Consider the following 25,108-nt stretch of genomic DNA (forward strand, 5'->3'; position numbering starts at 1 on the left):
CTTATTTGGAAATAGGGTGTTTGCAAATGTAATCAAGTTAAGATGTAGTATATTGGATTAGGATGAACTTTATCCAGTGACTGATATCTTTATAATACCAGGTAAATTTGAGCACACAAACACAACACAGAGGGAAAATGGCCACGTAAAGCCACAAAGACATAAGGGGAAACACCATGTGAATACAGAAGCAAAGACTGGAATGACACATCCATAAGCCAAGAGACACCGGGGATTGCAGGCAACCACCAGATGCTAGGAGAGAAGGCTCGAACTGATTCTCCTTCGGGGCCTCCAATAGAAACCAACCTTGCAATACATTAATTACAGATTTACAGCCTCCAGAACAGTGAGAGAATAAATTTGTTGTTTGAAGCCACCCAGTTTGTGGTACTTTCTAAAGATAGCCTTAGGAAACTACATGTGTGCTATATGTGCTAAAGGAATCATTACAGTTTTTTAAAAGAATTATAACTAGTAGGAAGCCAAAGGAGATGAAATGGAAAAATATTCAATTAGTCCAAAAAAAGGCAGAAGGAAAGGTAGAACAGATAGAACAAACAGAAAGCTGATAGATTGAAACTCTAGAATATAAAAATCATATTAAACATAAATGGTCTAAATGCCACCCCCACATGAAAAGTCAGAAATTGCCTATTTAGACAAAAAACAAAATCCAGCTATATACTGCCTAACAGAAACCTGCATTAAATCTAAAGACTCAAATAGGTTAAAAGGATAGAGAAAGCTGTGTTGTGTTAACACTAATGAAAAGAAAGTTACTAGAGTGGCTACAGTGATATCAAACAGGCCAGGCACAGTGGTTCATGCCTGTAATCCCAGAACTTTAGGAGGCCAAGGCAGGAGGATTGCTTGATCCCAGGAGTTCAAGACTAACCTAGGCAACATAGTGATATCCCGTTTCTACAAAAAAAAAAAAAAAAGTTACCTGGGCATAGTGGCCTGTAGTCCCAGCTACTCAGGAGGCTAAGGCAGGAGGATCACTTGCCAGAAGGTCAAGGCTGCAGTGAGCCATGACAGTGCCATTGCATACCAGCCTGGGTGACAGAGTGAGACTCTGATTCAAAGGAAGGAAGGAGGGAAGAGAGGGAGGGAGGGGGAGAATTTCAAAACAAAGAATATTACCAAAGAATAAGGAGGGTATTTCACAATGATACAGGGATCAATTCATCCTAAGTGTTTATTCATATAATAATGGAACTTGAAAATAACGTAAAGCAAGAGCTGACACAACTGAAAAGAGAAACAGAAAATCCCCATAATGGCTGGAGATTTCAATACCCTTCTGTCAATATTAATAAAACAAGTTGGTGGAAATTCAGAAAGGATAAAAGTCATGAGACAATTTGTACTAACTGATGTTTTTAGAATACTTGGCACAACAGCAGAGTATACGTTCTTTGCAAGTGCACATGGACCACTTACCAAGATGGACCAGAATCTACTTTATAAACCTCAATAAACTTAAAAGGATTCAAATCATACAAAGTATATTTTCTGACCAGAATGGAACTGAATTGGAAACCAATAGCAAAATGGTATCTGGAAAATTGGAACTATTTGAAACTAACACACTTCTAAATAATCCACAGGCTAAAGAGGAAAGCAAAGTGAAATTAGGGAGTCTTTTGAACTGAATTAAATAATACAGAACATTTAAAAATCTATGGGATACAGTTAAAGCATTACTCGGAAATTTGTAGTACTAAACACGTTAGAGGGAAAAAAGATCTCAAATCAATTACCTCAGCTGTGTTCTTAAGAAATGAGAAAAAGAGGAGCAACTCAAATCCTAGATTAGAATAAGAAAAGAAATAATATAGAACAGAGGGGGAAAAAACAAACAGAAAACAGAAACCAAAAGGTGGTTATTTGAGATTTTCAAAAATGCTTGGCGCATTGGCTTACGCCTGTAATTCCAGCACTTCGGAGGCCGAGGCAGGTAGATCACAAGGTCAGGAGTGTGAGACCAGCCTGGCCAACATGGTGAAAACCCATCTCTACTAAAACTACAAAAATTAGCCATGTGTGGTGGTGGGCGCCTGTAATCCCAGCCACTCCAGAGGCTGAGGCAGGAGAATTGCTTGACCCCAGTGGAGGTTGCAGTGAGCTGAGATCGTGCCACCGTACTCCTATCTGGGCAACAGAGCAAGATAGTCTCGGAAAAATAATAATAATAATAAACAATTACCAGATAGATCAGCCATAAAAAAGGGAAGACATAAATGACCAATATCAAGAGAGATGTGTTTCACCAGATTCTACAGATGTTAAAGTGATAATAAGAGAATATTTTTGAACAATTTAAGCCAATAAACTTGAGAACTTAGTGAAATGAATAAATGAGTATTTGATTTTGTTTTGTGAAGATTTGTGAAGTTCACTCAAAAAAGAAATAGATAATCAGGGTAGCCATATATCTATCATGATTACTGAATTTGTAGTTAAATCCTCCCTACAAAGAAAACTCAGATCCAGCAGTCTTTACTGGTAAATTCTACCAAACATGTAAGGAAGAAATAATACCAATATGAGTAAAACTCTCCAAAAAAATTGAATAGGAGGGAACACTTGCCAAGTCATTCAATAAATCCAGCAATATCCTGATCTTAAAGTCAGATAAAAACATTTTAAGGAAAGAAACTACAGCCTAATACTCCTCATGAACATCCATACAAAAACATTTGACAAACTTTTAGCAAACCAAGTACAAAAATATATATAAAGAACAGTACCTCATGGCCAAGTGGGGCTTATTCCAGGATTGCAAAATTGATTTAACATTTTTTAAATGTTTTAATATTTTTTGTTCTGCCAAACCCACAGCAGGAGTCACCCCAAAAGTGACAGCAGGGTAGTTTCCACAAGGGAGTGTTCTGAGTCATCCTGAGACTGGGCTGGTTGGGATTCAAAGAAAGAAGCACTAAACACCAGGGTAATCAGTCCAAAACATTTATTAGGGGAACTTTTATATGCATGAACTGCAGTAATCCTCACCACAAACAGCAAGAGAAAAGGCTAGAAGTTACAAGGGGATTAGGATATGAAGTTTATATAAGGGCTTAAGGAATTTGGCTCAGGGCCACAGCCAGTTTATTTTAGCGTTTTGGGCAACAAACTAGATAACTTTATCAGTGCCTGGAAACGTTTAAGGTCTTGGTTTGGATTCAAGCCTGCTGGGAAAAATCCACAGCTGGCCAGGTCACACAGCAGTCGAGGTGCTCTGCGGTTTTCGGTCAGGACACAGAAAGACGGCTGGGGAATTTGGAGGCCCTACACAATATATTTCACTATATTAACAGACTAAACAAGGAAAAAAACATGATCATCTGAATAGATACGGAAAGAAGCATTTGACAAAATCCAACATCTGTTCCTGATAAAAACTCCCAGCATAAGAAGGAAAAGAAGGGAATATCCTTAAGATTTTGAAGAGCATTTACAAAAAAACCTATAACTAACATGATAATGGTGGGAAACTGAATGACTTCCCGCTAAGATCAGGAAAAGTGCAAGAATGTCTGTTTTTCTGCTTCTAGTCAACACTGTATGGGAAGAGTCTAGCTAGATTGGAAAAGAAGAAATAAAATTATCTATGTAATTTTTAAAATCCTATTTAATTTAGCAAGGTTGTAGGTTATAAGATAAAAGAAAAAATAAAGGGTAACAGATAAGCAATTGACAATAAGACCAAGCAATTTGTCCGTTTTGTCTAAATTGTTCAACACATTGGGTTAAAGTTGTTTATAATATCCCCTTCTTACCCTGTTAATGTGTGTAGAATCTGTATTAATGTCCCTTCTTTCAGTCTGAAAAGATTTAGTTGGTTGGTCTCTTTTTCTTTTGATTAGTCTTATTAGCACTTATAAATTTTATTAATATTTTCAATGAATCACAGTTTGTTTTTTTAATCTGTTTTTGTCTTTTTATTTCCACTCTTACCTTTATTCCTTCCTCTTTGACTTCCTTTTTGCTTAGTTTTTTTTTTTTTTTAAATATTGATTTGGTTGATTTTGCCCTTGATTCTAGGGCATAGGCCTTAGTCACTGGATGTAGTCATTACTTCTAAGATGTTGCTCAGTGGAATGTCCAAAGTCTTCACCCAGTCTCTGTAACTTGGAAATATTTAAATTTCAAATATTCAAATTTAAATATTTAAATATTCAAAAATACACTATCTTCTCAGCATCAGACAACTCCTGAAATTTCACTTCAGCTCTTCTAGTCTTTCAGCTGTTGCTGTCCATTGGGTTCTTCAGGTCTTATCACATGCATGTGTTGTTATAATTAATGTCAGCCAAAGATTTGAGGGGATTTTGTTAGACAGATTTTGGGGCTCCCTCCCCTCTCCCTGTGGCTCCCTTTTCAAGGTTCCTGCCCCAATTTCCAGTTGATCTGGCATTTTCAAACTTCAACTTCTGAGTTTTTTAGAATGGGAAGAATGCTGCTTTATACTGGCACTCTATTCCCCATGTACTGCCCAGACCAATGCCCTCATGAATAAAAGCTGGATAAATGTGGATCTTACCCAGTATTTTTCCCTTCTTTCAAGAATTGTATACCCACCTGTGTTTTCATGCTATTTTGGTTGCTTGCCAGGGTCTTCTAAAAGAATCTCTTCTTTGTCCAACGTTTATAATTGTTATGTACAATAGGTTCTGTCCAACACAAGCTACTGTGTCATTTCCAGAAGCCAGAAGTCCCTCTTTTATTTATTATCTTTGAGAAATATGGAATCTTCCTGGATCAACTATTTTCAGCAGATTCATGCAGCATTTTAAGTCAGAGCCATATCCCACGAATTTTTTGTGTGTGACACAGGATTTTATAGACAGTCCAGGTAAGAGATAATAGGTAGTAACAATAAAGGTAGTAACAAGTGGTCAGATTCCATTTTCTTTTATTCGAATTAACTACTTTATGTGCCAATATTCTGTTGTTACAGAGTTCAGACAAGCTATGAAACTAAATTATCTCTACTCTTTTGGCATTTCTCAAAACTTTTAAAATCAAAAGAATTGCATTTATTTTTAGAAATAGAAAAATATGCTTTGACAAATTGTTCTTTATTTCCTATTTCCAAAAGGAGCTTATGGTTTTCTGGTGCAAGCAACATAAGCATTGAAGATTTCTGGCTACATTTCTGTCCCTTCTCTTCCATGCATAGCCCAAGTTTGGCTAAATTGTTTGACACAAATTTTCATAGATGCTATGTAAAGAATTGCTGAAAGAAAGATGAGTGGGATCTGTAAGAATAAAGAGTCACCTCCAGTGCCCATCTGACAGATGATTCATGTAAAGAATATCTAGGAAGAAAATAAATAGATGTTCATGATTGATTAGCCCGCAGGGAGTAATGTATATGAACTTAAGTTTCTGGCTTGTGCAACAAGATGAATGGTGTTGCCAAGCCCTGAGACAGGAAACAGCAGATGTCTAGATAGGAGAGGGGAAAACGTGTAATTTTTAGCTTTGGAGTATGAGATGTCCTTGAGTTTCTGATTTGGAGTCACCTATCTAATTTCCATCTGCAGTATTGCCTCTATTTTTTTGCTGCACCATATGAATCTTATCAAAGTGTAATTATGAATTATTTAACTCACATTTTTAATAAACAACATTTCCCAGAAAACAAAGCAAACAAAAGGGAGCAAATTCTTAGTCTGGCTTTTTTTTTTAACCTTTTCAACCTTATTGTCTATTATTCTTTACAAGATCGTGGTTTTATAGTTTCTACATAATTAGGAAACACAGACAGTTATAGAGAAGCCCTAGTGAAATTCCATTCAGGCAAAGGTAGTGAACAGAATATTGTGATTTGTTTGCTCAAAACCTTGAGATGAAAAGTAAAGTGAGTAAAGAAATACTAGATGGCCAGGTGCAGTGGCCACACCTGTAATCCCTGCACTTTGGGAGCCTGAGGCAGGTGGATCACCTGAGGTCAGGAGTTCAAGACCAGCTTGGCCAACATGGTGAAACCCCATGCCTACTAAAAATTAGCCAGGCGTGGTGGCACACCCCTGTAATCCCAGCTACTCCAGAAGCTGAGGCAGGAGAATCGCTTGAACCAGGGAGGCAGAAGTTGCAATGAGCTAAGATCAGGCCATTGTATTCCAGCCTGGGTGACAAGAGTGAAACTCCGTCTAAAAAGATATTAGGAATTTTCTTTCTTGCACACTTTTATGAAAATAAGTCTATCTGTGCAAGTTTAGAAACTGCAATTACAGACATCTTGGCCCTATGGAGCCTAATGGTCAAGCAACCGTGCAATGGATAGACAGTGTAAAAATTATCTGTACAATGCAACACTTTATCACTTGCTCAGAAATTTGAGAGGATGAGAATAATTAAGATTTCTGATATGTGTTATGATCATGTATTTTTTTGCTACAGTTAGCTGTGTATTTTTTGGCACAACGTTTACCTGCTAATTTTAATAGACAAGATAAAATTCAATCACAGGCATTCTTCCCTTTTATTGGGTTAACTAGTCCAAGTGAGCTGCGCAAAGGTTGCAGGGAGCCCCAGCATGGCTGAGAAAGACCTGCTGAGGCATTCACCGGCTGCTGGGAGGAGAGCATTAGATGTACCTTCTTAACAGCACTGTCCAATAGAAATATAATGCAAGCCGCGTATATAATTTTAAATTTACTAGTAGTTATATTTAAAAAGCAAGAAGAAGATGACTTTCACCCAACCCTGCTTTCAAATAAGCAGTACTCTGGAGGACACGAGGAATCCTCAGAAAAATAACCTCCAGCTCTGAGGTGCTGATTATGGTAGGACAAGCAATACAGATCCAAACACGGCAGAGGGAGCTTAAGTTCCAAGGGAGAGAAGAAAATCGATAAAGCCAAGAAATAGCTCCCCTTTGACTTATTTTTAACCTGAGTACCCATCTCTGCCAAGAGCTGTGCAGTTTTCATATACCCCATCCCAAGATCTTAAGTAGGCTCTACTGACCAGGAAGTTAAGAAACGTGCCCGAGGTAGGTTTTCAATGGAAGAGGCAGACTGAGGGTCGCCTAACTTATATCTCGAAATTTCACAATTTCTACAAGCTCTGTCCTGCGAGACAAGGGTAGGTGAAATAAGCACCCTCTACACCAGATAAACAAACCTCTACGCTTAGCCGCCCGACACCTCCTCGGACCGGAAGCCTCTCAGCAGGAAGCCGCTCCAGGCTGCAACCTCCGTCCCGCAGTCCAATTAGCAGCCGCGACCGGGCGCCCGCCCAGGCCGAGTCACGTGTCAGCCAAAGATGGCTGCGCTCAGGCGAATAGAGCTGCAGTGACCTCCGGCGTGGCTGAGGAAGACCTGAGGAGGCACCCACAGGCTAGTGGGAGGAGAGCATAAGGTACTGGTATTCCGGGGGAGGGGGTGCAGTAAATGTCCCTGTGTCAGGAGAAGCACAGTGCAGTGATGCTAGCCACCAGCAGGGCTGCGCGTAAACGAGGGCAAGTAGAAGTGGACTTGGCCCTATGGTGCTATCTCTTCACTTTCCACTCTAGAAGGAAAGACCTTATATTTAAATTAACCCAATCGAAAAACACCGGAGATTGAATTTAATCCCAGGTTTACTGGCAATTCACAGGGTGACCACGGCCAAATTTAATTTTCAGAGGCCCCACTTTACCTATCTCTCAGGCCCCGCATTGCCTGTATCTTCTCAGAGCGCTCCCAAGAATGACATGAGATAGCTAACACAAAAATCTTTGGAAATATTTGTAGTTTTAACAGGCGCCGTTGTCTTTGATAGGTATTTGTTATTAATATCGGAGACAAAATGCCCCATAGGGGCTGCCCAGTCAGGACTTCTGCTGAATGAAGGGTGACTCAACGTACACGGTGTACAAATGGATATTTCACAGAACTTTAAACCTCACCAATACTCAGAAAAAAGTAGTGGTACCATTGGGCAGAATATGTTAGGGAAATCACTTATTTCTGAACATACATTATACATTTCATATATGTGTGTGTATATGCATATATTGCTATCAGTATAATATATACATACTGAATTTGATTACATATATATTCCACCACCCCATACACAAAATCATCCAGAGCTCCTGTACAGCAGGGATTGTGTCTATCATTTTAGTGTAGCCAAGGCCCTCAAAAATTTGACTCCCAAAAACCTAGACCTAAATTTCTAAGTCTGCATTGTACTTATTAGGTTAACTTTAAGTCTAGAGATATGTTATGTCAGTGTATTCAGCATTTCCAAATGACCTCTTATCAATATAAAACAGGTAGCAATAAATATTTAAACGAGTGCCTGTAATGTTGTAGCAGATGAGAAAATCTGGTTTCATAAAACCATATTTTCCTTTGTTGTTATCCCTGAACTTTTGGTTTTCTTTTTTTTTTGAAAGGAGTCTTGCTCTGTCGCTCAGGCTGGAGTGCAGTGGCGCGCTCTCAGCTCACTGCAACCTCTGCCTCCCAGGTTCAAGTGATTCTCCTGCCTCAGCTTCCTGAGTTGCTGGGATTACAGGCGAGCACCACCACACCTGGCTAATTTTTCCATTTTTAGTAGAGATGGGGTTTCACCATATTGGTCAGGCTGGTCTTGGACTCCTGACCTTGTGATCTGCCCGCCTAGGCCTCTCAAAGTGCTGGGATTACAGGCCAGAGCCACTGTGCCTGGCCTTTGTTTTTCTTAACTTTTACTCTGGAACCTGTTTATTGAGCCAAATCTTGTTTAAAACTCATCATTCACCATTCCCCCACTTTTAATTAACATTTTCACCCTAACTAGTGCATACATCAACAAACTACTGGCATGTAGGCCGGCCATATACAGCCTATAGCTTGCCTCTGTACAGCCACCCAGCTAAGAATGATTTTTATGTTTTTATAGATTTTTTTTTTTTTAAAGAATATTCTACAAAGGCTATGTTACCTGCGAAACCTACCATATTTACATCTGGCCCTTGAAAGTTTGCTGAGTCCTGATCTCAGATATACCTAGAAATGAAGTAAGTCTTTTTTATGTTTAGCACTATTTGTGAATTGTTTAGGAAATAGTTTTAAGGAATATGAAGATATTCTGTGTTTCCTAAAAGCTTTATGTGTTGCTTTTCATGTTCTGGTTTCTGTTTCACTTATTTTTTTTTTTCATAATATATATGCAATGATTTTTTTCAAGTTATTAGCTCTACAGTATTTTTAGTCTTCAGAAGGTTTTTAAATTTTTTTTCTATAAAATCTTGAGGAATTATATTTCACTTTTTAAGGCTCAAAATGGAAAATCATGAATCCAATAATAACCAGGAAAACATTTTTGAAATCATAAACAGAAAAATTAACCAGCTTCCAGAAGCAGAAAGGTAAGATCCCTTCTGAATTTAAAAATACCTTTTATCAGGTAGATTTTCACCATTAATTCATTATCTCAGATTTATCTGGCTTGAGTATAAACAGGTAATGTCAGGAGGAAGTTGCCCTTTTCTTGCCTGGATGAGAGCGTTTAACCATTTTACTCAACATCACATAGCTAATCGTGGAAGTTGAGGTGGGAACTCATGTCTTTGGACATATGTAATTGTATGATTTGAGTTTTTCCATTAGGCTTGGAGTACAGTAAAATGTAAACATTTATGGACCAATTTAAATAACAAAACTTTAAAATAATTTTTAAAATGTCTTTTTTTTCCAGCTCATTCTGTCAGTATGATTGCCATTCTGAATACCATGGAACACACATAACAAGATAGAGAATGTCAGAGAAATGGGATCATGGCTAAAGATCTTTAAGATATTATTAAAGAGGGCCGGGCATGGTGGCTCACGCCTGTACTTTCAGCACTGGGAGGCCAAGGTGCGCAGATCACCTGAGGTCAGGAGTTCAAGATCAGCCTGGCCAACATGGCAAAACCCTGTCTCTACTAAAAGTACAAAAATTAGCCGGGTGTGGTGGCAGGTGTCTGTAATCCCAGCTACTCAGGAGACTGAGGCAGGAGAATTGGTTGAACTCAGGAGAACTGGTTGAACTCAGGAGGTGGAGGTTGCAGTGAGCCAAGATAGCACTGTTGCACTCCAGCCTGCACAACAAGAGCAAGACTCCATCTCAAAAAAAAAAAAAGATATTATTAAAGAGAAAAACTAATATAGGGAACATACTGATCTTTTGTCAGGCAACTACAGTGTACTTTGGTCTCTCTAACTATAAAAGGATGAAAAGGCCACCTGGGAAGGAGAGAGGGACAGTATCTTAAGTAGAGGAGATGGCATATGCCTAGCCACAAGATAGCCAAGGCTTGTGGTACTTGAGTAACCATTGTTTCTGAAGTACTGAGGAAGTGGGCATAAGAACCAGGAAGAGTTTTGAGAAGGGGAATGATCCTAACATTTCTAAATAATATTCCAGCTGCTTTCAGGAAAGCAGATTTGAGGAAGGAGAGAAAGGAAATAGAAAGACCAGTAGGAAAAACAGCATAGTAATCCTGGTGAGTGGAGATCATAGGGGTGGTGACAGTTGACATGAAAAGAGCATGGATTTAAAATACATTTTGGAAGCATAATCTTGCTATCTTTGGGAATAAAAACTGAACAAATTCCAATCTTGCTGCCACTTATTACATATCTTAATATAAATCAAGACCAGTAGTGTTCAAAACAAGGATCTCTGAGGGGAAGGGAAAAAAGGCCAGTAGTAAGAACTTGGTAAGATTCGTCCCCGTCCCCACCTTGCAACTCCACTCCCTTCTCATTTTCTTAAGGCAACAGAAAAACTTTTAAAGCAAAAAAGGAACTATGTCCATGTTTCCAGGCCAGCAAGATAGGGAAAGAGAGAAAGACTGACAAAAGAGTAAGGTAGGCACAGTGGCTCACACCTGCAATCCCAGCACTTCTGGGAGGCTGAGGCGGGCTGTCAGGAGTTCAAGACCAGCCTGGCCAACATGGTGAAACCCTGTATTTACTAAAAATACAAAAATTAGCCAGGTGTGGGGTACATGCCTGTAGCCCAGATGTAGAGAAGCTGAGACACGAGAATAGTTTGAACTCAGGAGGCAGAAGTTGCAGTTAGCTGAGATCGTGCCACCATACTCCAGCCTGGGTGACAGAGACTGTCTCAAAAAAAAAAAAGTAGATGGTAGCAGCTTTGAAGAGAAGAAAGCAGGCTGTCACTAGGACCTTTACCAAATTAGAAAGAATACCTGGAACTGCAAAGTAAAATTTAGTTTAGAGGCAATAAATGCTTTCAATTATTGGCATCTAAACTGGGCAGATGACAGTGTCCTGTTATCTTTGCCTTGTTCCTATTTTTTCTCTTCATTCCCATTTTATCTTCTAAGTTTGAATCCTCATTCCTTCTTGGATTATTAATTAGGTATTTAACAGTTACTTGGTATGTCCTTCAGTGTATGGAGCTTTATTATTATCAAAAACTTCATTTTCTGACCTACAGAATACTTTCATATGCAGGTTTGTCATTAAATTTGGACTATTTCATGTCTATTTCTTGTGTATATCTTATCAAAAAGTCATGAGTTTTTAGTTGGTATGGCACTTTTTTTTGGAAAACTGGCAAGGGGCTGCTAGATAAGAATTCTGTGCTAATTTTTAACTAAAAATATTGACTTTAGCTATGGAAAAAATCTGGTTGGGAGATAGCAAAGTGTGCTATGCAGATTTCACTTGTACTACTATTTGTATATGTAACATATTTTTAAACAAATGGATTTATATATAATGTATATATTTTATATACATTATATATGCATATAGGCAAATTATTTACCTGACATGATTGTTATGAAGTAATATTTTAGAGAAGTGTTAAAAGTTTTTTATTCCCCCAACCCCTACAAAAAGCATAGGCTTTTCACATTTACATGTTTTTTGTGTTTGGTAGGTTCTCCAGGCTGTCATCACTAATTATTATCTATGTACTCTAAGTTCCTGAACAGCCACCATTACCATTTTGATAGACTTCTGTTATATCTCAAGTTTACGTTATCTTTCTTCTCCAGGAATAGTCAACTATGTAAACCTTGAAGGTAGAAGATAATTTTTTGTGCCTTTAGCACTAAGTGTGCTGCATACAGTGGGGTTCTCAGTAAGTGATAAGCATCATGATAACTGCAAAGTGACAGATAAAAAAGCAATACCTTATACAATGTAGGAAGCTTAGAGTTCCCAGAAAAGCTATTTTAAGATGAATGTGAACCATAGAAGTTAGAGGGTTTACTGTGCAGCTACTTTGGCTAAAGAGTAATGAAAATTTTAAGATTGACTGTCTTGTAGATAGCAATGTAATGCAAGCAGTAAAATGGCTAAGTGGTAATCTGAAAAGTTTGGAGTCAGTATTTTCAATATTCAGCAATCATGTTAAGTATTACTTTTTCCCAAAACCAAAGAATGCATAGGACATAGGTTAAAAATTCATATGTACCTTGACTTAAAATCCAGTTCTGCCACTATCTCAAAACATCAGTTTATTTCTCATCAATGGGTTTTAATAAAGTACCTAGCATAGGGTATTACTTAAATGTTAGTACTCCCATTAAGTTCTGTAACAGATGTCAGAATCGGGAAAGCTCACACACACAATGAAGCCAAAGAAAAAGTTCATTCTTCTCACTCTTTCAGGAATCTACTTGAAAATGGATCAGTTTATGTTGGATTAAATGCTGCTCTCTGTGGCCTCATAGGAAACAGTCTTTTTCGACGCGTCTTGAATGTGACAAAGGCTCGGATCGTTTCTGCCTTACCAATGGTAGTGCTCCCTTTCTTTACAACAGAAGTAACTTACAAAGGTTTTGTAAATTTTCCTTTGATAACAGGTAAATTCTACTTCACTATCACCAAAAAGTTTGCCTTAGTCATACTTATTAAGTATCTGTATGCTATAATGCAGTGTTTAAATAACATTAAATCTTGCTAGCCTCTCTATGTAATGTGGTAAATAATTCATATTAGCATGGTCTACCAACCAAGATGCGCAAACACAGCAGTTCTTGTTTTTGTTTTTTTTTTTAATTGAGACAGAATTTTGTTCCTGTTGCCTGGAGGCTGGGCTGGAGTGCCCTGGTGCAATCTCGGCTCACTGCAACCTCCACCTCCTGGGTTCAAGTGATTCTCCTGTCTCAGCCTCCCAGGTAGCTGGGATTACAGGCGCCTGCCACAACAGCCGGCTAATTTTTTGTATTTTTAGTAGAGACGGGGTTTCACCATGTTGGCCAGGCTGGTCTCAAACTCTTGACCTCAGGTGATCCACCTGCCTCAGCCTTCCAGGGTGCTGGGATCACAGGTGTGAGCCACTGCACCCACCAATACTTTCCTTTTCCTAACATATCTTTCTGACATTGCTCATTTAGAGTAAGAAATATTTGGAAATCCATATATGAAAATTATATATATGGAAATATTATATATATAATGTTGGCTACTTTAGATATTTTTAATTTACATTTTATAGAGCAGTTCCTTAAAGGGAAAAATATTTTTTGGAGAATCAGACTATATAGTAAATCCCTTAAAGCACTAAATGCATATACAATGTTTATCAAATGCATGGAGATTTGATTTCCTTTTGAAAATTTACCACGTGTGCTGAATGCTTTGAGTATAGTTAATCACAAAAAATCTTTTGATTAATGATTTCAAATAAAAATATTACCATGGGTGCTAGGGAAGGCAGTCCATCTAAATTTTACTTTCTGTAAGTGCTGCTCCAAATTTGTTTAAATTGTATGAGTGTTTTAATTCCCACGATCAGTGGAAAGAATGTCTATGATCAAGGGAGACCTACTGCCCATTGAATTGAACAGATGAGTGAAAATATTAGCCCGGGTCTGCTGATACAAAACAAGTGCAGAAAGCTAGGACCAGCCCAAACCATGAGATTATATATCTAAGTTCAGAACAAATTAGAGAATTTTTTTTCCTAAGATAGTTTTATCAATCATTCCTAGCTATTTTAAGTTACTCATAGAAGTAATTATACCTTTTAACATGCTTTGTAGAATTGCATTTGGTATGTTGCCTGAAAAATGTCTGTGATACATAGAAGAGGATCTTACATCCTTTAAATCATATTTGCTTGACTATTATGACCTTCATTTCCAGAACTAATTTATTTCCTAGGTGATTTGAATTGCGAAACCTGTACCGCAACACGTAGTGGACTGGTTGGTCTTCTTGTTGGTGGTCTATACCCTGTTTTCTTAGCTTTACCTATAAATGGTAGCCTAGCAGCCAGGTAAGATTGTTTTCTCATAATCAATGAAAAACTTTTTATAATATGTGGTTACCTATAAAAGTCAAAGTCACAACTTAAAGCAGCAAATATATTTTCTGTTTTTAAGGCATTTAGACCAAAGGCAGTGTTACCCTCTTGATTAGAAGTTAGCAAGACATGCTTTTTCTTATAATCAAATTTTACTTCTCAAGAATTTCAAACAGTTCTACTTGGTGTGTAGTTCAGGCTATTAGCCTTAATTTGTATACTGAATACTAAACTAACTACAAAGCTGCAAACAGCTTTGAAACCTCTATCATACAAACAATTTTCCTGGATGAGTTTGAACACTTGCACTAAAGGAAAATTCCATCAGAAAATGTCTAGCTGTTGTATTAGTAGTCTTCTACTCTAAAATAATTCTGGTTATTCTCTGTTGAACTCTTGCATCAGCAATTTACGATACAGCCTTGAAGCAAAGTAGATGATAAAGAAACAAAAGAAAACAGTTTTTGGGATTAATAGACACTGAAGACTTTTATCTTAATCATCTCTAGTTTTATCTTAAGACGTCTAGGACTCATATATATCATAGATAGGTTTGCCACTTGATACAACAATCTTATAACTATCTCAATGTTTTCTTACAGGTATGAAACAGCTCTGTTACCAAACAAAGGGAACATCTTAAGTTACTGGATTAGAGTTTCTAAGCCTGTCTTTAGAAAGATGTTATTTCCTATTCTGCTCCAGACTGTGTTTTCAGCATACCTTGGGTCTAAACAATATAAACTACTTATAAAGGCCCTTCACTTACCTGAACCTGGCCAAGAAATTCACTGATTTTAAACAAATATGTACACAAAAATAAAATAGTAAAAACAGTTTATGTATAATGTTATTCATCAACATATAATTCTGGGACCTACAACAAAGGCTACACAGGGCAACAAAAGGCTAAATCTAAGTAAAAGCTACCCACTTACTTAAACAAGTTTAACTTTACTAGTCTGCCCAATATTGTCTCTTCTACCTTGCTTGCTCTACTCTTATCTTAGGCATTGAGTCTGGTAACACAAGAAAAAAATTAACTATATAGTATTTTACACTGAAGACTTCATAATGCCAAACAGGAATAAAAATGAAAACAAAAAGTATAAATACACTATACCAAATGTTACTTGTAATTCACTTTCTCAATTCAAATTATTATTAATCCATAAATTCTTAGAACTGATTTAACAACTTTCCTCACAGGATCAATCATCTTCTTGAGTCATTCAGGCTTAGCTTCAGCTATTATGATATAGACCTACCTATTTAGAGTCACCTTATTTGGAAAGCTTTATTTTAGTTTAGGTAGTCTTTCAAGCTTCCACTTATTTAGAATCACAAAATTAATCTCTCTGACCCTCAGTGAAATACCCTAGTTGATTCATTTCCTAAGATCATTTAAATTTTTGTGTGCTTTCTTCTGTTCTCCTAACGTTTCTCATCCTAGTTCTCTAAATCATTTTCTTTTGTGACAGCAACTGAATCAGCATTGTCCAACAAAACTTTCTGTGATGATGGAAATATTTCATATCTGCACTGTATGTTAGCCACTAGCCTGTGTACTTGCTGGGGCACCTCAAATGTGGCTAGTGCAACTGAATAACTGAGTTTTTAATTTTAATCCATTTTAAATTTTCAGCCATGTGACTAATGGTTACAGTATTGGACACCATTGATCTAAATTAACACTTTCTTATGAAGCAAGCTAATCATCACAGAAAAGTTCCAAACAAAATTTTAAGTGGCATCCAAGATTATTCATGAATCTCTTAACTATTACTTCCAAATAGTGGCATACCTGTTAAGTAATCTTATGCTACTTAAAATTACATATAATAATTTAGAAAAGGCATCTTTGTGAGTGAAACAGGCCTTTAGCTTCTGTTTAAAGAAAAATATAAAGCAGTGCTGCAACAGATGAAAAACTCAAGTGAAATTAACAAAATACAATCTGTTTTTCAGAAAGCAAAAATGAATTGTTCTTTCAACAGGCACATAAAATGTATTATCTACCAAACTTATTTAATATAAGAAATGATCTCAATTATGAGGCAGAAGAATCTATATGCACAGAAGAGACTGAAAGGAAGCATGCCAAAATGTTTACTGTGGATAGTCTACAGCTTATAGAGTTATAGGGTAATTTTTCTTTTCTTCTTGATTCCTTTCTGGATATTCTCAGTTTTCTATAAAGAATATGCTTTGCTTTCACAACTAGGGAAAGAAAAATATATAGATATATAACATTTAAAGGGCAAAATAATATAGCTGTTGATTTTACAAGCTAAAATATCAAGATGAAAAGCTCCAACTCCAAATCATCCATTTTACCTACATTCTGTCACTTTAAGGCAGAGTTCTATTCATCACAGTGAAAAAACAATGAATTAAAAGTAACTTCTGATGTTAACCCAACTATCAAGTTAGACTCCTTAATACAGAATGGTATAATCAACTTAGATAATTCAAAGCCCAATGATATAACTAAGTTCTGATAACTGAGCACACAGTTTCCTTCCTTATCCTTAAACATACCTAGCCTAATTACTCCCTAGCATAATATCATTTATAAAAGGGGATGAGTTTACAATGGTTTCTGTACCCAAAAAGTATTTCTAATCTCTGTCGTCTGCCACATATTTTTAAATTATCGTTTCAATTAGTAGAAATGGGCAACATAAACAATAAAGCATGTTAAGTCTGTTGCTACAAATTTACTTTGCCAAAATTTTTGTTCAGAGGGCAGGTTATCTGCATTATTTAAGGGCATTTAGTCATTTGTAGCTAACACCTGAAGTAAACTACCCTCAATCAGTTTTTAATATTTCAGTCCAGTCCCAGTAGACAAAACTATTTAAATCTTTTATAATTTACTTTGTGTAGTTATTTGGCTTTAAAAAAAAAAAAGAGGGCCCACATTAAATTAATACATTAATATATTTTATAAAGCCCAAACTATAGTACACTAAGAGCCAGAGGGGTCTAGGAAACTGACCTCAGTGGGTATACAGCAAAGACAAAATTTGAAGGCAGACATTAAAGGAAGTTGAGCTAAATAAAATTCAAATCAGTATATTAACAGAACTACACAAATATTTAAAACACAGTAACTATACTTTTCAATTAGTTCATTGTGAAAACTGAGCAAAATATCTTCAACAATTTTGGGTCAACAAAAATTATAGGGTATTACAAGACAATAAAGAGTGACTGGTGTTGAGTGATTACTGAGGCTACACATAAAGGTACTGAAATTCAAATCTGAACAATACTGTGCTGGCCAAACATAACACTACAAATTTCTAATGGAAGAATTCCCGTTTTTAATCCCCAGCTTTGATGTTAAGTAAATTTAAAAAAACAGCAAAAAATTTAAACATTTAGGAGAGTCTTAAAACTTTGTACTGGCTGAGAGTCTGGGAGAAAAAAGCACTTAGAAATGTCATACTACCAATTAAACTTTCAAGTGTCATCAGATTATTTAGCTTTAAAATGTTACTAAATCAGTGAGACCTTAACTACACATTCAAAATGCTGAACTAGGAATCACATATTAAAAAGATGACTCATAATTACCCAGTCTGTTCTATCAAAGTAGTAGTTAAAGTCACCAAATAATGTTGGTGCCTTTGGTTCTGGAATTATAACCAGCTGTACCATAAGGAACAGCAGCACTTAAGTTTTAATTAAGACAGTGGAAATACTTCTTGTTGCCTGGCTTCACAGGCAATGAACATGCTTAAAGTTATAAGAAACTGACTGGATTTAATAAGTTTTAAATAATATAATAGCCAGCTGATTATTATGAAGAGCCTGTCTCCTACCCAGATCCCTCTTCTATCATCTGCACATTTCCCAAATGAGTAAGGTAAAATGACTCAATCTAAACCAGGTTAAGTAATGTATTAACAAAATCCAACAAAAATGAAATAAAACAATCCAGAGTTTTGAGTGTTTTTTCACACTTGTAATAAACTGAAAAAATATTTCAATTAGGTAAAACAACCATATGCCACAAAAAAGCCACTCCCATCATCCAGAATACTAATGCCCTTATACAACACTAGATAAAGTTTTATATAAAACAGTAGAAACTAGCATACTATTAATTAGAAACCTCAAAATATTCAAAAAACAGTGTTAAGTACTTAAGAGAAAGCTCAAGAAACCAAAACCTCAGAATCTATACATCCTGGTTGTTAACCTAAACTGCAATTAACTACCCACACATTTAATAATAATCAACTTTTTCAAAGATATACAAATCAATGCAGCTATTTAAAAGGACTACTCTTATAGTTCAGAACTTTACATTAACTTTCATATTCTACTCAGCAGGGTGTCTGTACTCCAAATTAGCTCTCATGTTCAGGAAATAAATACAAACTCATATGCCTTGTGATCACTGATGGCCTGCTTATGTGATTCTAGTCCACTAAATGTAATTCCATAGAATGTGCTCTTGATTATGTAAAAACTCTAATTAATTTCTTATGAAATACTGTAATTCCCCAACAGTTACAATTTTTTAAAGATATGCAAAGAACTGAGTATCACTCCCATGAAAGACAAAAAAAGTGTAATTTTGTTCCAAGATTAACTTAGTCTCATGAATCTCTATTAAGTCTTTCAAGGATTCCAGAGAATCTTTTCATATCTCCATTTCTGGAAAGTGAAATCAGTATAGAAGTAATTTGGGAACTTGAAAATGGCATTCATTTTTTTCAGCAGATGCCAAATTTTTGACCGACATGGCTCTCACAATTACTTTGTTACCATCAGTCCAGTCAGTTAACAGGTTGTAGGAAAAGATTCGTTTTTGCAGACACTGCTAAGCTGTTTAAAGAGAAGAGAAAGAGATTAATTTAGTGATTATAAAATGCACAAATATTTAAAATATTTCGAACACTTTTTGTTGGATTATATCAGAGGTGAGACTACATTTTAACAAAAGCGGACTTTTTAAGATAATTCTGGTCAAGGAAGTGCAGAAACAGTAAGTCAATATGATAGAAACAGTAGGTCAAAATATGATGTGTTAGTTCAATTAATGTATGAATTCCTGCCACCATCAAAGACAAATATTCAAAAGCTGTATCTTTAGTCTAGTTCTGTATCATTTTACCATAGAGGCACATTTAGAAGACACAAGGGTCACCCAAATACTAAATTGTTTTCAACCATTACAGTAAATAGAGCCAAACCTAGAAATTTCAAAAACAATCCATTTTATATTCCAGAAATCTCCTTTATCCATGGGCTAACCATCCAGAACACAATTTTCTAAAAATATTAAGACAACAGTTTCACATTAATCATAACTTTTTTAATTAACAAGTAGTGAATCAGACACTTTAAGATATTGTTTACTACATACTGAAATAAACAGATCTGTTTAAATTCAGAAACCCAAACATTTACAGTAAAATGTGCTTACACATAAATATGACCAAATTTATTTAAAGCTCCTATTAGATCCTAAATACATGCAATTACCATGTAAAAACAAGACCATGAAGTTGATGTAAAAAAATGACAAAAATCACTACGTCACCGAAACTAGAAGAAAAAAAAAACCAATGAAATGGAAACTGAGAAGACAGTTAATAAAACATAAGGAACCTAACAAAGCAGCTTTAAAAATAGGCCATACTAATCTTTCCATTTTCAAAAGTTCTTAATCAAGTAATTCCAAAAACTGCCATTTATAAAATGACATTCTAAAAATCTACACTTGGAATTTCAAAGCATCTCAATTCAGAAAGCTTTGACTACTTTTTCTCCCCAGCCCACAACTTCAAATATTGCAGGAAAAGTATTGACGTAAAGAAGAATATTCCAAGAGAATGGTATAGTTTTTAGAAAAATGAACTTACTGCTTTCCAGAACCTTTTAAGACCCACAGTCAGCATTAACAACAATCATTTTTCCTATTTTCATCCATTATTTTCCAATATCATGTTAGAGATGAATAAATTCTTTGAGCCCATAACTAAAAGATCAACAAACCTGGTTTTATTATGACATCATATTTTTGTCATTGGTACTGCACAAAATTATATACAAAGAAATATATACAAAATGTTCAAGTATTAAATTTCAATTCAAGGCTTCTGTTTCAAAAAAGCTACATTTAACATATTTCATAAAGATAGCACAAATTAGTCATTTCAAATAATCTTTCCAACTACTTTTGGTTTATATATATATATATATATGTATATATATATAGAAAAAATTCAGTAGGCACTAAAAATCCATGCAGCTGCATTGTGAGGGGCTTGCTCCTGCCCTTAGATATAAGCAGGTTCATCACTCCAAGTTGTGAGTTTGGCTACTACCCATTCATGCTCAAGTGCAGTAGATGATTTTACAAAATATGCTATGATGCACTGGAAACCAAAGACCAATTTAGGTCTCAAATCATATTATCTAGCAACAAAACATTTACAGTTGTGCAAGAACAAGGATTCCATTTTCATAACCAATTAACAACAAAATAAGACATTTTATGTGTAAGATAACTTACATCTTTGGACTGCTGGAAAATACTTTTTAATTATGAACATTTTAAAAAGAAAAGACAGCAGAAGCCCTGATATTACCTCTTTTTCCTCATTTCTTATACTACCTTTTAAAATAAAGCAGGAAATGTGGCCAGCAGCTGGTCCCGTCTCTTCTGCCCCAACAGCTGTATCCACTTTAGCACAAAGAAAAACAAGGATGCTAAATACGTATATACTTTATCAAGCAGTGATGTTTCACAAAGAATTTCTTAATGCCTCTTACACTGAAGGACACCATAACTCAATTTATACAACTGGTTAACAGATTTAAGGGAAAAATAAATCCCACCTTTGGGGAAATAGCGCCAATCGTGTCATTTTAGTGGCCAGAATCACTCAATTTTAAACATTATTTTTAAATAGGACAAATACTTTTGAAATACAGAGAATAAGATTCTTTGTGAAGCCTCACTTTACACGTTTTCATTCACATTTCACAACCTTCAATATCTAATCATACATATATAAATTTAACCTAAAATATTAATACAACAAAAATAAAGATGTTCAACAAGTTACTCATATTCAGTGATAGGGTAATCACTGCTGGTCCTCAAAGAAACATTAACCATTCTCATTCTCTAATTAACTAAGACACAGGAGTCTGGTATGCATGTTAATTTCCAACTTCTTTAATGGTGAGATATTAAAATCTGTTACTCTGAATAGACTGTTTCTATATCTCCTACTGAAAACTAAAAGGCATTGTTGAATATTTAAGAGATACCTGTCACCTCCAGCAAAATATCACATTTGTGCATGCCCCAAATACTTATTGTCAACCTCTGAAAAGTTGCCCTAAAATAGGAATTCCAATTTGCACCTTGTACAACTCGGAACTTCCATTCAACTTCACCTGTTTCACTGTCTCCAAACTGTATCTCTATAAGCAGCTTTCAGTGTACAGTTGGAATCGATGTCATCCAAGGCCATGTCCACACTGGGGACAGAAGAGCTAGGTACACGCAAGTCTGAATAAGGGGACACATTAATAGCTATTTCAACCAGAAGAGCCATCTTAAAATACATTCTTGACCAGCACAAGTCTGTTTCCAGGGTGGACAGGGCCCAAATTAGATTTCCCTCCCACCTTCCAAAACAGGAAAAAAAAAATATCACACACACACACATATTGAGATGTTGCCCATTAAAGTAGACTAAGCAGCAGAGCATGAGCGTTACGTGAAGAGATGGATCCTTACCAGGTTGTGAGGCGGGAACGACTGTTCTGTAACCCCTACAACGGAGCCTGGCAGGAAGGAAATCACCTAAAAAAGAAACTGTCAGAGAGATTTAATAGTCACATGTTATCATTAGGAGTTGGTTACTGTGTCACATTCATGCTTTTAGCTAAACACTTTAAGATTCAATATTACTTTTTTTTTTCTCCTCTGAAATGTGTCCGGTGAAGATGTCCCACTAAGGTGTTTGACATGGTGTAAGGGAGTTGAAAGGGGTAAACGCGGATAAAGAGCAGATTACTTGACCCTACATTTTAAGAGAAGACGACGCCTTCCGGGCGCACGCCGAGCAGAACTCCACCGACACCTTATCCTTGTCCACATGGAGACAGACTCCTCCCGCCGAGTCGTCGTCCTCCAGTAGGTCCTGCTGCTGCTGCTTTCCCACCGGCAGTGCGTAGTCGTGGTCACCGGCGGGCGAGTCTCTGAAGAGCGAGGTGGTCAGCCGCAGTCCCACGCCGCTCAGCCGGCTCAGCAAGCGAGCCAGTCCAGTCTCGTTGGCTAACACTGCCCGTAGGTAGCGACTCTCCTCCTGCAGTGCCTGTACGCGTTTGCCCAGCTCCCGATTCTCGGCCCGCAGCTCCTGGTTCTCGGCTGCCAGACCCCGGACTCTACTCTCTAGCCCCATCACGTACTCCTTCTTCTTCAGCCGATTAAGGCGGGCAGCGGCCGCCGCCGCTTTCCGGGGACTCTTTGTCGCCGCCTGGTTGTTGTCGTTGCCGCTGCCGCCGCCGCCACCACCGCCGCCTCCTCCGGGGGACTTTCTCCGCCTCTTTTCGGCGCTGCCACTGTCACTGCTGCTGCTGCAGCCTCCGATACCGTTTAACAGCCTCTGCAGCAGATCAGAGAAGCGCTGCATTTCAGCTGCAGCGGCCTCGTCGTCGTCGTCCCCTCTCCACAGGCCGCCGCTATCCGAGCCTCCACCAGACGAGGAGAGAGGCCCCGGCGAGCTAAGCCCGGGCTCCAGGTGCCAGTCCGGTTGCCTGGGGTCCAAGAGATCTGCCAGTTCCAGCCCAGACAGAAAGTCCATATCCTCCGTCTCTTCCCCCGGGAGGCTGGCAATCGCCTCCTCCTCCATCTCCTCGGGCGAGGGCGCGCGCACGGCCTCGCCGCCGCGGCTCCCCCTCCCGGCTTCCAACTCGCCCTCGTCGCCAAGCGGCTGCTTGCGGCCGGGAGATCCGGCCGCTGCCGTCTCCTTCTCCCCCGCCGCCGCCGCCCGGGTCAGGTCCGAGGGCAGCGAGCAGGTTGCAGCCGGCGCCGGGCTCTCACTGCGGGTTGGGGAGTTGCTGCCCGAGGCTGCCAGCAGCTTGGTCAGGCTATGCCTCATGAGGCCCAGCGGCGGGCCGCAGTAGGCCCCGGCCACTCAGACTGGGCCTCAAGGGCTCCCAGTATCGCAGGCCCCAGGGCTGGTAGCCTCCGGCACTGGCCAAAACGAAATGGAGGGAAAGGTCAGAGTCGCCTCCGCCTCACTTGGTTGGTCGACCCCCCGCGCCAGGGCGCGGGGAGGGACGGGAGAACCAAGCAGTGAGGCCGAGCGATGACTCGACCGCGCCACCCAGACAACGGCCTGGCCGGAAGTCAGTCGTTTTCGCCTCAGCCCCGCCCCCCGCATTTCGCGCGCCACCAGGCCGTCGTATCGCGAGATTTGAGGGTGTTTTGGAATGGGAGTAATTCCAGCTTTCTGGTGATGTCATAATAACTGGCAAAAATAGCAACAGACTCTAGGTTTATCCACCCTAATTCAATAATACTATTTAAAACCCAGACTCAACAATTCAACATAACATTTTGCCATATTTGCTTTATCTTTCTATAAATGCTTGTAAATTTTTTTTGATGAATCATCCTAAATCTGCAGATAAGACACCACACCCCTACGTACTTAAGTGTGCATCTCTAAAACTAAGGACGTTTTTTCATAATCATAATACTATTAGCACGTCTTCAGAAAATTAATCGTTTGCTAATCCTGTATAATACCTGGGCCATTCTAGATGTCCTCAGTTGGATGATGGATATGCTAATTACCCTAACCTGATCACTACATTCCATAAGTATGGAAACATCACTATGTTTGATATGAATGACAATTATTATTTGTCAATGAAAAAAATTAAAACACAAAGCAAAATGAATGTAGAATACAACATTGCTTACAAAAACTGTCTTCAGTTGTTCTTGTCATTTTTTTATAAGTAGATATTTTCTTTTGAGCCAAGAGCCAATCAGTACTCACTGCATTAGGGTAATAAACAAACAAAACTCTGATTCTAGTTAGAACCATGGAAGGATATGAAGAGAGGGTACTCATGCTTGTACGCCTGAAAACAAAGACTGCAAAAACCACAAAGACCATCACAACCTTATACAAAAAAAGCCTCTGCAAGGATGTCTGCCCAGAAACTGTCTGTCCAACCTTCAACTGACATCATCCTTGTTATTGACCTTTGTAGCCAAGATAATTATTTCAAAAGAAGTATGTAATCATCCTCTTTTTTTTTTCCTTTAAAACCCTTTGTCTTCCTTAGCCTTCCTGAATATGCACATAGTTTACTATGGCATGTGTTTTCCCATTGAAATGCTCTATTCTCAAAACACATCTTTTATCTTAGAGACTTTTCTGTTTGTTACACAACGCACTAGGGATTTGAGATTTGAAGCAATTTACAAATACATAAGAATATAGTAAAACAAAACATTTTTAATTTTTAAAAAGCAAGGCCAATAAAAAAAGATTACTAGGAAGATAAGGAATTGTGAAAGGGGAAAAGGTTAATACAGGAATTGGATGGATGCAGTATCTTACTCAGTTGTTTGAGTTGGGCTAAAAATTGTTTCCTGACAGCCCAAACAAAAAAAGAGAAATGAACTTTCCTTTGTTCATGAGTAAAGTATATATGAATTCTTTAACCACTTCTCTAGTTCTTAAAACTTAAAGAAACTTCTCTATAGGATACTGAATAATTCTTAAATCTTAAAAAAAAGTTCTCTATAAGATACTGAATAATCTAAAAAATACTGCTTGAGCCCAGGAGT

At 37.6% G+C, this 25,108-nt stretch overlaps 3 protein-coding genes across 8 annotated transcripts in view; 1 reads left to right on the forward strand and 2 right to left on the reverse strand.

Annotated features, from left to right (window-relative positions):
* The first annotated feature begins 7,258 nt into the window (after window positions 1-7,258).
* Window positions 7,259-15,096, forward strand: TMEM126A (transmembrane protein 126A). Of its 6 annotated transcripts, XM_012469528.3 has the most exons (6): window positions 7,268-7,377; window positions 8,887-9,004; window positions 9,263-9,355; window positions 12,621-12,814; window positions 14,118-14,232; window positions 14,862-15,096. In XM_012469528.3, exons 2-6 carry the CDS (start codon window positions 9,000-9,002, stop codon window positions 15,052-15,054), a joined length of 600 nt encoding a protein of 199 aa, XP_012324951.2. In that variant the 5' UTR covers window positions 7,268-7,377; window positions 8,887-8,999; the 3' UTR covers window positions 15,055-15,096. The 6 variants fall into 6 exon arrangements, with proteins under 6 accessions (XP_012324952.2, XP_012324951.2, XP_012324953.1 ...); XM_012469529.3 differs by lacking the exon at window positions 8,887-9,004 and having other exon boundaries at window positions 7,259-7,377; XM_021671845.2 differs by lacking the exon at window positions 7,268-7,377 and having other exon boundaries at window positions 8,539-9,004.
* The window catches only part of LOC135268132 (uncharacterized), a 32,076-nt gene continuing 22,047 nt past the window's right edge, over window positions 15,080-25,108 (reverse strand). The window contains exons 3-5 of the mRNA XM_064365623.1: window positions 22,034-22,111; window positions 20,897-20,965; window positions 15,080-19,101 (exon numbers count right to left, since the gene is read on the reverse strand). Of these exons, the coding sequence (XP_064221693.1) occupies window positions 19,097-19,101; window positions 20,897-20,965; window positions 22,034-22,111 (152 nt within the window). The 3' untranslated portion in view covers window positions 15,080-19,096. The remainder of the gene's footprint in view (window positions 19,102-20,896; window positions 20,966-22,033; window positions 22,112-25,108) is intronic.
* Window positions 18,154-24,259, reverse strand: CREBZF (CREB/ATF bZIP transcription factor). The gene has a single exon (XM_064365371.1). It carries the CDS (start codon window positions 23,397-23,399, stop codon window positions 22,320-22,322), a length of 1,080 nt encoding a protein of 359 aa, XP_064221441.1. The 5' UTR covers window positions 23,400-24,259; the 3' UTR covers window positions 18,154-22,319.

This window comes from Aotus nancymaae, unplaced genomic scaffold (assembly GCF_030222135.1).
Source record: "Aotus nancymaae isolate 86718 unplaced genomic scaffold, 86718_ANA_hifiasm-v0.15.2.pri h1tg000059l, whole genome shotgun sequence".
Lineage (NCBI taxonomy): Eukaryota > Metazoa > Chordata > Mammalia > Primates > Aotidae > Aotus > Aotus nancymaae.